This window comes from Cyprinodon variegatus, unplaced genomic scaffold (assembly GCF_000732505.1).
Source record: "Cyprinodon variegatus isolate N-32 unplaced genomic scaffold, C_variegatus-1.0 Scaffold368, whole genome shotgun sequence".
Taxonomy (NCBI): domain Eukaryota; kingdom Metazoa; phylum Chordata; class Actinopteri; order Cyprinodontiformes; family Cyprinodontidae; genus Cyprinodon; species Cyprinodon variegatus.
In genome coordinates this window covers 5,266-16,390 of record NW_015150821.1, presented here as the reverse complement: position 1 = coordinate 16,390, position 11,125 = coordinate 5,266, and the positions used below count along the sequence as shown (strand labels likewise).

At 36.3% G+C, this 11,125-nt stretch overlaps 2 protein-coding genes across 2 annotated transcripts; both read left to right on the top strand.

Annotated features, from left to right (window-relative positions):
• The first annotated feature begins 271 nt into the window (after positions 1–271).
• LOC107092124 (claudin-10-like) lies at positions 272–3,100 on the top strand. Its single transcript, XM_015386428.1, has 5 exons — positions 272–595; positions 1,358–1,519; positions 1,620–1,707; positions 1,800–1,907; positions 1,986–3,100. The coding sequence occupies exons 1-5, from the start codon at positions 364–366 to the stop codon at positions 2,170–2,172; spliced, it is 777 nt and encodes a 258-aa protein (XP_015241914.1). The 5' UTR covers positions 272–363; the 3' UTR covers positions 2,173–3,100.
• Positions 3,101–3,655: 555 nt separating this feature from the next.
• On the top strand, positions 3,656–7,918 carry LOC107092121 (claudin-10-like). Its single transcript, XM_015386426.1, has 5 exons — positions 3,656–3,998; positions 6,290–6,451; positions 6,526–6,607; positions 6,688–6,795; positions 6,892–7,918. The coding sequence occupies exons 1-5, from the start codon at positions 3,767–3,769 to the stop codon at positions 7,088–7,090; spliced, it is 783 nt and encodes a 260-aa protein (XP_015241912.1). The 5' UTR covers positions 3,656–3,766; the 3' UTR covers positions 7,091–7,918.
• The last annotated feature ends 3,207 nt before the right edge of the window (positions 7,919–11,125 follow it).

Below are 11,125 nucleotides of genomic sequence, written 5' to 3'. Positions count from 1 at the left end.
TTTAATATTGAACAAAACTTCAGGAACTGTATTTTAGAAAAACTTTGTATTTGGCTTTAGAGTTGCCCACAGCCACTCTTAAAGTTTGTCTTTCCATGAGTACAACATCTGACGCTCCTCCCTTAAATAGAGTGCCTTGATGTGATGTGAAACAATCACATTTCGACATGGCATGTTCCAGAAGGTTTACTATAAACATCTTATGCAATGTCACACAGCTCTCGTCCACACTAAAAGCACAAACACACAGTCATCTTCTCCACCTTCTATCGTGACACGTGTGACCCTCCCGACTCAAATGTTGATGTGTGAGCTCAGATTCTTTGTCTGCACGCTCAATTAGCAGATTTCTTCACTTCAGCAATGAGGAAGCGTTTGATCCAAATATTTGGTTTCTTGATCTCTTCCTTGGGATGGCTGTTCGTCCTGTGCACCATGGCAATGGATTACTGGAGAATCACCCAGATAGGAGGACAAGGTGGTTCCTTTATTATCAAGGTGGCCTGGTACTGGTCCAACCTGTGGAAGGACTGTTTCACCGATTCCACTGCCGTCACCAACTGTAGAGATTATTCTGTCCTCTGGAATGTCAGCTGTGAGTTATCATCGTTTAACAATGAAGGTTTTGCAAAGTAGTAACTTTAATGTCTCTCAAGCTTTGTAAAGTGTGAGCATGTGCTAATGATATACTGTAAATGTTGAACTAATTCATGAGCAGAAAATACTTTAAACCAGTGTGATCAGTTAGGTGTGCAACATCTTTTGCTAAAAGCTCATACAGTCTTTAGTAAATATAATAAGATGGGGTTTTTATCAGTTTAAAAAATGCTTCTTCACATGATTAAGGCTTTTTTAAAGTAGTATAAAATATCTCCTTTCAAATATTGACTATTATGTTGATTTATCTACAAATGTCAACCCAATTTACCTCAAAACGTGAGTGAAAACAGAGGAAAAAATGTATTTCACAAGCTTTATCTAAAAACATGATTGTTTTTCCAGCTAAAAGTTCTTAAATGTAAAGTTCTTAAGTAAATTATGTTCAGACTTAAGAGCATTATTAACAATGTAATCCTTAAAGGGCAAGTGGGGTGTGCAGTATGTTTTAAATGTATATTGTTCTGTTTATTCTTTGTCATGTTCTCTTTGTAAATGAACGTCAGCCTGCACTAATTGACTAAGAGAATTTAATAATTAATTGTTAAAAGTCATGTTTTACAACTGTGATAGAAAGCTGGAGCACCTGGTGAGAAAAATCATAAAGACAGATGGTATTAACACCCCAGAGTCTTCTTGTTCAAAGCCCACAGTGCAACCAAATAAGGTTTTCAATTTTCCATCTTTGTCTTACTAACAGATTATGTCCAGGCAGTGAGGGGGTTGATGATGTGTGGCTTGACACTCGCATTCTTCGCAGTCGTTTGCTGCTTCGTTGGGATGGAGTGCACTTATATCGGAGGAACAGAACCAACCAAAGACAAACTGGTCTTTTCAGGAGCTGTTTTCCATTTTGTTGGTGGTGAGTGCAAGAGTTCATGGTGTGTTTTCTCCTGAAAAAAATAGCAAAAATGTTTTGCCTTCATTTAATTTGTTGGTTTCAACGAAACTTCTGCACACAGGTGTGTCATGTCTTGCTGCCTACTGCTTATACATCAACAGAGTCGCCAGAACAGCTTTTGCCTCCAACTTACCAAGGGGAGAATTAAGGTATAGTTTTTTATATATATATAAAAATGCTGCATGAAACAGTTAAAAAAAAAAATGTATATTAAGATTTTGTTTTTATGTTTTAATTTCAGATATGATCTAGGACCGCCCATATTTCTGGGTTTGGTGGGATGTTTTTTAATCTTTTTCGGGGCTGTGCTGTATGTTGTAACAGTCATCGGAGTAATCTTCCCCAACAGGTATCTACAGTAAATCCCTCATCAGCATCTCTGTACAATACAATAAGCTGACCATTAATTTTATGTTTTGCTTTTTAGAAGAGTGATACAGGTTTATGGTCGACCAACATACATGCCTCCAGCCTACAGAGGAAGAAGCATGTACACTGGGTACTACGAACCCTCCAGACTGTATGGGTCTTACGTCTCAGGGAGAACAAGCAGCAAGGTCTCTAAGCTGTCACAACCTTCACCAAGACTGTCAGAAAGAGATGCTTTTGTGTAGTGATAATGCCTCTGCAAGTCTTGCAAAGTTCTTCAATGTGGTTCTAAATAAGTGTATGATGTTTCATTAAACTGAATAGAATGTTTATATATCATTTTCAATTGATTGCTTTGTTTTCCTTTTGAAATGAACAGTGATAAATACTCTTATGGTTACTTTTATCAATTAGCCACAGATATGTTAGGTAATTAAGTGTATATGCTGTATATATGGTAAGGCTCAGCCCTGATTATCACCTTTTTTAAACAATGTAATGTCAACTAATTTAGTTGATTTTCCAGTATGTAAAGACAAAGAAATTGCTGAGCCAAAAATGAAACTGTCTATTTACACCCTATTTTTGACCCCCAAGTTAGATGATAGACAGACAGAAAGACAGACAGACAGGACGGAAGGATGAGTGGATGGACAGACTTACATACACACTTCATAAAATTTGGTGAAACGTCCTGCATGAGCTCAGGAACACCTCTAAATCGATCTGCAAACTGATGCAACTACTCTGCAAAAGTGCAAAAAGTACAGGTTTAATATTAACCTTAGCAATATTTCAGCTTAATGTTGTTTTCTTTTTTCTATCATGATCATAGCAAACCAAAATATATCACATAACCTGACTATTTATTACACTTTTTCTTAAAAAAAAATTTAAAAAGACAAATAATAAAATTCATCTTATTCAAAGCGCCTTTCGACACATACGAGGGCACTACAATACGAAGGAAATGAGCAACAAAGCACAATATTAAAAAGAGGACAGGGCAGTTAGTGGAAGTATGCAGTCAAATGTAAAGATTAAGTTAATCACCATGATGTCAAATCAGATATTGACCAAAAAACTGTGTTAAGAGATAAACAAAAATATAGACTTTTAGTGTCTCAGAAACGTTTTGTCAAACATCAAAGGAAGATATTTTAACTCAACAAATAACTCAGTAATTCAAATCATTTTATGCATTTTTAAATTAAATATATTTTTTAATCATGAAATTCATCATGAACTTTTTTAAGTAGCAAAAATCAACTAACCCTAATATGGCAAAATTCAAACCTTTGGTTTTTGGTCATAATGTTTGTCTGTCTTTCTGTAATATAAATATTTGCTATGTTTACCCTTTTATTGTGATTCAATGAGAGCAGATAATGTGACTACGTCTTAGAAAACCTGTTATTTCTACTATGGCCAAGTTAATCTGTCATGTATTTCTCCACTGTATTTAGTAGCACTGCAGGTACATTTCAATAAATCATTACTTGCTTGATATTTATGATTCTTCTCTCTCAGTGTATATTTTGTCACATTTGAACTTTATAACCTGTCTGGGGACAGAGCTGGCAAAAACTGAATCATGCTGGAAGGTTCTGAGGTTTACACATCAAACATATTAGCTCAAGTGCTCTTTACAAAACACAGGAAGTGCCCTTCAAGGCATAACATGTGATGATGTACACAGACCTGGCTGTGTGCGTTTGTGTGTTTTTTTCCATCTCAGAGCAAAGGGGATCGGGGAGAGTTGAACAGGTTCTAAATCGAAGTGTCTCACGGTTTCAGGAGTTTGGATTGTTAATTCTTGTCTGAACCTGGCGGGTCAACATGGGTTACAGGACTGTGGTGATGTACTCAGAGATTGGCTGCTTTGTGGTCTGCGTGGCTGGATGGATCCTGGTCTGTTCAACGCAGCCCACAGAGATCTGGACTTGGTCTGAGGTTGGCAGTATTGTCCTAACGACATCCAACTACTTCTCCAATCTGTGGAAGGACTGCATTTCTGACTCTACCGGAGTATCTGACTGTAAGGGAATTCCATCAATGCTGGAATTGAACTGTAAGTACAGCACAGGGCATCCTGCTAAGGTATTTACATAATATCAAGCTTATTCAGACCCACTGAGCTGATCTATTCCACCTAAGTTTCAGTTGTATGTGTAGGGTCATTGTCCTGCTAAAAGGTAAACCTTTTAAGTTGCTGGCAGTATCATATTATATCATTAGAACAATGTTTTTAGGAGGAAAAGCAGAGTTAGTTTTTTGCCATATATAGCATTTGGCACACAGAACGGGTAGTTTAACTTTAGTCTCAACTGATCAGAGGATCTTCTGTGTTTGCTGTCTCAGCTACATGAATTCTAACAAAGCTCAATATATCTTTTGCTTTTCTTCATTCAGTTTGTTTCTTGCTGTTCTTCCATAAAGGCAAGATTTGTAGAGTGCACAGGTTATCATGTCACTCTGTCCCACCTGGGAAAGGGAATGTGGAGCTCCTCCAGAGTGGACTTGTCGGTTGTTTCTCTAACTAACACTGTGCATGGTTGGGCTCTTTGGCAAAAAGCACATGTTTTAAGGAGTTTCCACATGATTAATACTCTTAAAAGTTTAATTCGGTTTACTTACATAGTGCCTGTTCACACTACACATAATCTCAAAGTACTTTAAAAACACAATTCAAACAAATCATACAAAGAAATTGGTTAAAACATACAGTATATATCTAAGGAAATACAGACAATTACATATAGTCATTGACATCACAGGAGTTGCTTCTCTTGGATGTGCCTATAGGGAAAGGACACATTCTCTTGCAATATGTTGTTGACGCTGCAGCAATCCCTCAAACATGCATGCAGAGACAGCGAGGAGGAAAAGCTCCCTTTTAATAGGGAGAAACCTCCGGCAGAACCAGGCTCAGTGGGAGCAGCCTTCTACCTAGGACATCCGGGGGTTTAAGAACACAAGCGGACCCACAGAAGGAACACAGAAGCCCTGATCCATAAATACATTCAATGTTATACAGGGTTACTTTAAACTAGCTCCATACATGGCTCTGTGTGGGAAAGATGAGCTATGAGCTGGTTTTCATATCTTAAGGGAGGATAAAGAGCACATAGAGTTAGTCACAGTCAAGGCTGATCTCATAGCTATGTCTAGGAGAGAAACAGGATTAACCATTGAAAAACAAGACTCATTCTATCGTCTATAATTGCAGTTGTTGACGGCAGCAGCCCAGCTGCTGCCTCCCTCCAGGATGGCGTTACAGCTAGACAGAGAGCCAGGTCAGATGTAGCTGGAACCTCTTGTAAACCTGCAGAATGAGAGCAGAGCGCTATTTTCTGGAACAGTCAGAGCTCTGGTATAAGACAGAGCTTTGTTATTTAGGGCCCTATAAGTGAGACAGAGGATCGTCTTCTGAATCTAACATAAGGTAAGTGTGGGGAAGCTAAAATAGGAGAAATATGAGCTCTCTTTTTAAGTTTAATCAGAACTCTGGCTGCTGTGCTTTTGGATCAGCTGAAGCCCACCCCTTTAACAACAACACAAACTCTTTATTCAGAGGACTTCCTGAAGAAGACATTTCTAGAAACCTGTTTAACATGAAATTTACTGCAAATATTGATCAAAAATAACATCTCCACCCAGATTAAGTGACTGGCTGATTGGCTACAGTCTAAAGACTCTGGTCCAAAGACAATACCTTCTGTCTTTGGACATAAGCAGTAGATTTAAAGTCATCCAGCTTTTTATGTCCTCAATACATTAGTCTATGTAACGGGTAGTAGTAGAAATGTATCCCATGATATCTGATAATTCTACCAATTGGAAGAATATAATAGAGGGAATTACTCCAGCAATGATTACTGTGGTAATTCACATGTGACCCTGGAGCCTAAAGAGCAAATGATGGATTCCATCGTGTTTTTGTGAAACGTTCAAAGCCTTCAAATTTCTTTACAGCTTCATTCCTGAGTTGTCTGCTGTGTTCCTTACTGTTTCTGATGTGTTTTGCTCACTATTGTTCTCTAACAAAACTCGTAGTAGTTACACTGAGCCTGGATGGCACAGAAGTGGACAATTTGCAAATCGGGTTTATCTTGAAGATAGATTTTTATCTCAGGACATCATAGCAAAGTAGGCTCGATACAAATACATAGCTTTTCTTTCCTTCCACTTTTTCTGTTGTGATCTACTTCAAGGTAGTCTGACAGGTAAAAATAAACAAATACATAAAAAATTGTGGTTGTTATGGTAAAAATGTTCAGACTGTATGAACATTTTCCAAGAATCTGCTCCAGGAAGCTTGGTCCAATACAAAAACATTCAAATTGTTCTGCTTTTTAACAGGGGACATTCACATGTGCCGAGCTCTCATCATCATCAGCATTATCTTGGCCTTCTTCGGATGCATTCTGGTCTTAGTGGGAATGAAGTGCACCAAGATTGGGGGCTCAGAGATTACCAATGCAAAAGTAACATTTGCTGGTGGAATGAACTACCTTATAGGAGGTAAAAGCCAGAACAATCTTATTGATGTACTCATTGTGGTTAATATTTAAAGTAATCTCCTTGTGTTGTTTCAGGCCTGTCCGCAATGACAGCGTTCTCATATTATGGAAACAAAATTAGATCAGAGTTTGACAACCCCAACTTCGTTGAACAGAAGTATGTGCAACATGTCTAATATTAAGTATGTATAAACAAAACAAAAGCGACACTTCAGTAGCTCTTTTGGTTGTTACCAGGTTTGAGATCGGAGTTGGAGTCTTCATCGGCTGGGGAGGCTCCACTTTACTTGTTGCTGGAGGCCTTGTGTACTGTATCTTAGCTGGCAGGGAAGCATTCGACTCAAGGTAAAAATGCTGATTCTGAATGTTTTGTTTTAACATTCAGCTTTTTCAATTGTCTCTAAAATAAAGCTGTATATTTGTCTAATTTAATCCTCACAGACCAAAGAAAGACCTCGTTAACCAGTACCCTGGCTACACCTTTGTTCCGTCAAGAAAGAGCTACGCATCATCAGCTCGCACAGAGATCACAGACACCAAGAAAACAAGAAGCCAAAGAAGCTCAAGCGAAAGCAGAAACAGCAGCATCTCTACCATCTCCAGCTATACTAGACAGACGGGCAGCAATGTTTACGTCTGAATTTTATTTGTAGAAGGGAAGCAATGTGCAGTGCTATGAAAAAATATTCGCTCTCCCTACATATATTTTTCTGCTCCTTTTTCTTTCCCATATCTACATTTTTAGATCAAACAAGGCATAAGACATATATATTCTAAATTAATGCAAAATATGGTTTTCATATGATAATTGCATTAAGGGAAAATTGTTGTAAAAAAAAAAAAAAAATCATCCAATGTAAAATAAGTAATTTGTGTAAGCATGAATAAACTCACTATCTTGATTTTTAACCTTATTTTGAGGTGGTTCCACTAGCCAAACCTAGGGCTTACCTGCAAGGCTTACAGAATAGATATATCCTTTTATATGCAGTAAAAATATGTCTGATAATATGAAGATAGAAAAAATCTCCAACCAAAAGAACTGGACCATTCCCTGAAGTTAGAGCTCTGGACAACCACAGTGAGATTTGTTTTGCACACATGGAGAAAACATAAGGGAGTGGTTCAAGATTAAAGCTTTATTTCTTATTCTTGAGATACAATTTTAATTTACAGTAGTCATTAAAGGTAGAATATAACAAACACATCAAACAAAAGAAAAATACGTGCGTGTGTATGTGTCTTTGTGTGTCCTAAATGGTCAGGCAAAAAAATAACAAAGAAGTCAGAAACATTCTTTATACAATATCATGAAAAGGTTGAGGCAAAAATTAAGTTTAATTTCATAAATAAAATGAGAAAAACTTACAGAAATATGAGAACTAGACAAAAAAATCAAGAAATCAGGGCAAAGCATTTGAGACACAGGAAGGGAACCATTGGACAATGAGGCAGATGGAGAGAAGAGTTCAGCCAGGAACAATTAAGGTAGGAGAGGAGAAAGAGATATAATATGAGAAGGACCAGATAGAAAAATAAAAAAACAGTGAAAAGCCAACACAAAATATCTCAATGTATAGAATAAACTTTGAAAAATATTATGTAGTAGGATGTAAAAAGATTATAATATTATAAGAGAACCCATACACCAAGTTAACAGAGATAATAAATAAAAGTAAACATTTAAACAAAGTGGGATCATGACATATAATGAAACATGGTGGTGGTGGTATGACTGTCTGGGTCTGCTTTGCTGCTTCAGGGCCTTGATGATATACTATTACCGATGAAGTCATGAACTTACCACTTAACTCTGATCTCTTCTGGAATGTTCTGTAGAAGAATCAGTCCTTAACCTTAATACCACCTGGGTTATACTGGAGAATAGGGCTGCAAGTATTGATTAGTTCAGTAATCTATTTCTATGATTCATTTAAGGATATATATGCTTAGCACATCAACATACATCAATATAAAAGTGTTTAAATTGAAAAACAAACATTAAAGACTTCAAAATGTATATTTTATTTAAAGTTAGAAATGATCTGATTGCTAAATTGGTTGATGATTATTTCAATAATCGATTAATCTGATTGTTTTGTCCCTACAGCAGAACTGAATAACTGAGCTGCAGTTCCACCTCTAGTGGCTTAAAACTACCAAATTCTAGGTTTTAAAGTAACCTAGTATGATTATGGACTTAGATCAGATTGGGAATGATAACGCTATACGATGCTTTTATGTGATCAGAAACAGGTAGTTTATAAGTAAAAAGCAATGTGTTTATATTTATGGTTAAATCTAAAAAAATTTGCAAAGAAGAATGGAGCTGGTTTCTCTTCACTGTGATGGGAAACGATTCATGTCAGATATTACTATAAATTGACAAAGGGAAGATACGTTAAATTTAATCGGAAGTAATATTCACACAAAGTATCATTTAAAATCTACTTTGGTGATTATTCATGTTGACATGGTCTGATAATATCATCTGTTTTAAAATAAAAGGAATAACACCTGAGAGATATTCAAATATTCTTTCACAGCACTGTACAGTGTCTCCATTAAGCTAAATGCTTTCAATACAGCATCAGTTTATGCCCTCTGCTGGCTAATAGTTTTTTATTTAATAGAAAAACTTTTTATTATCTATTATTAAAAATTATTAAAATTATTAAAAATACAACCTAAAATGTTAAATTTAATCTTTAATTACATTAATAAACAAATGCAAATGTAAATGGATTTTAAACACTGCCTATGGTATGTTTTCAAAAGCAGATATTTCTCATTTATACTATAAAGTTGTTTTTTTTTATAATAACATTATTTTAATAAAAAGTTAGATGTTAATCAACCAAAATAAATTAATAAAAGTTTGGTGCGGAAATAATATTAATTCTTGTCTCATTTTGTCAAAATGTTCAAACTTTACAAAAGGGTACTTTTTTGCAGTTAAGGAATAGTTGAGTTGTTTTTAGAGCAACACTGCCAAAAATTCAGCTACATTAAAACATTCATCAGGTTGGTTAAAAAATCTAACTTTAGGAAATTTTTCATAAACAAACCCAGGTATACCTTTGTATTCATACTTTTATAAGTTGACCAGATTGTCTGGGGTCTAATGCAACATACTAAAGACCATCTCCTTTAGCCACTTTTCAAAGTGGGAAAGACAAGAGAGCATGGTGTTAGATATGTTTACTAGTCTTCATAAGACTAGCAAAAATATCTTAAGACTAGTAAACTATCTGGTGAAAACTGATCAAACTTAAACATTTGTGCTGTCAGAGTATTAGTTATTCATTTTTAATCTGTGAGAACTAAGATAAACAGGACTTACCTACAGGTGGATTGTTAAAGAAGTTAAAAAAAACAAAACTCAAAGGTCCCTGTTAGAGCGGGAAAGTGGTCAGTAAGAACTGATGTTAAAGGTTTGAAATATTTACTTATTTTACCGTAGTTAGCTTTCAGTGTTGTTTTCGTCAAGAACGACAATGGCGGAATTATTTTGCTGACGCTCCTTTTTTTTCATGACGATAACGAACACTGACGAGCTCAACGTGGATGTTTTATGACAAAAACTTGACGACTCATGGGTGTGAGTTTTCATCAACGAGACAAGGATAAATAAAAATGAGAGCGGCTGGTCGGCCAGACATTTAAAATGCATCATTGTGCTGTAATCCGCTAAGCAATATCAGCCGTGCTGCAGCGTCTTGTTTGGTCATGCCACCCACCTGGTGTGCAGCAGTGCACATTCTGCATGACCAAAGCTCGATCATGGCAGCCGCAGCAGGGGAGAAAATAACCCAGAATGGTCCACTACTGCTGAACTCTGACAAACTGATCGTCCAGCTGTGCTTGTGCAGAGATACGTCTTTGCACACACGTAGCTCAGAGTCTGTGCTTTACTGTATGCTCCACACTGATAGTTCGCTGTCAGTAGTATGTCTCTTCCTGCTCTTGCTACTTAATAAACTATGTGTCTGATCATCCCCTGCTAAGCATAAAAAAAACTTTGTTGAACTATCAAGATTTATTTCTTCCAGCTCACAATAGGTGATACTAAAAATGCTTTAATATCTACCAAAAGGAATCCCTAAAGTATATCCAAAGAAAATATTTCATTGCATAATGTTTATTTTTGCATAAAGAGCCAGGTGTTTACCTGTGCAAAGAAAGAAACAACGAAAGAAAAATGTCTGAGGACTTCAGTGTTGAGGAAGAGCATGAGTTCTTTGAGAGAGAAGAGAAAATATTTGAGAGAGAGTGCATGTTTTGAGTGTTAGCATTATAAGTTTTGAGTGCAAGAAGATTACATTCTTTTCTCAAATTGAAATTATGTGCTCTTGCATTATGGCAGGATAATTCTCCCATAGTCGATGCCATTACAAAAATGGACAGTGCAGAAATGTTACAGCAATGACTCAAATAATCACCTACAAAGTTAAAAAGACAAAGGGCACTATGACCATAAAAAGCTAAAATGTATAAATAAATTAAAAAATCAGTGTTTCTATCAAAGAAATCCTAATCTCATATAATGTTTGGGGGGTGGAGCTTGAAGTGTGTGTGTGTACTTGTTTTACGGTGTGGACACTTTAATCTGTTTACACAGTCACCTCATGGGGACCTATGTCGGGGATCAAAATCCTGGTCCCAATATGGTAAA

Excerpts from the sequence above, each read along its gene's own strand:
- LOC107092124 (XM_015386428.1), top strand. The coding sequence starts at position 364 with ATGAGGAAGCGTTTGATCCAAATATTTGGTTTCTTGATCTCTTCCTTG. Across the intron at positions 1,708-1,799 it reads TTACCAAGGGGAGAATTAAG|ATATGATCTAGGACCGCCCA; the intron begins GTATAGTTTTTT and ends TTTTAATTTCAG. Across the intron at positions 1,908-1,985 it reads GGAGTAATCTTCCCCAACAG|AAGAGTGATACAGGTTTATG; the intron begins GTATCTACAGTA and ends TTTGCTTTTTAG.
- LOC107092121 (XM_015386426.1), top strand. The coding sequence starts at position 3,767 with ATGGGTTACAGGACTGTGGTGATGTACTCAGAGATTGGCTGCTTTGTG. Across the intron at positions 6,452-6,525 it reads AATGAACTACCTTATAGGAG|GCCTGTCCGCAATGACAGCG; the intron begins GTAAAAGCCAGA and ends GTGTTGTTTCAG. Across the intron at positions 6,608-6,687 it reads CCCAACTTCGTTGAACAGAA|GTTTGAGATCGGAGTTGGAG; the intron begins GTATGTGCAACA and ends GGTTGTTACCAG.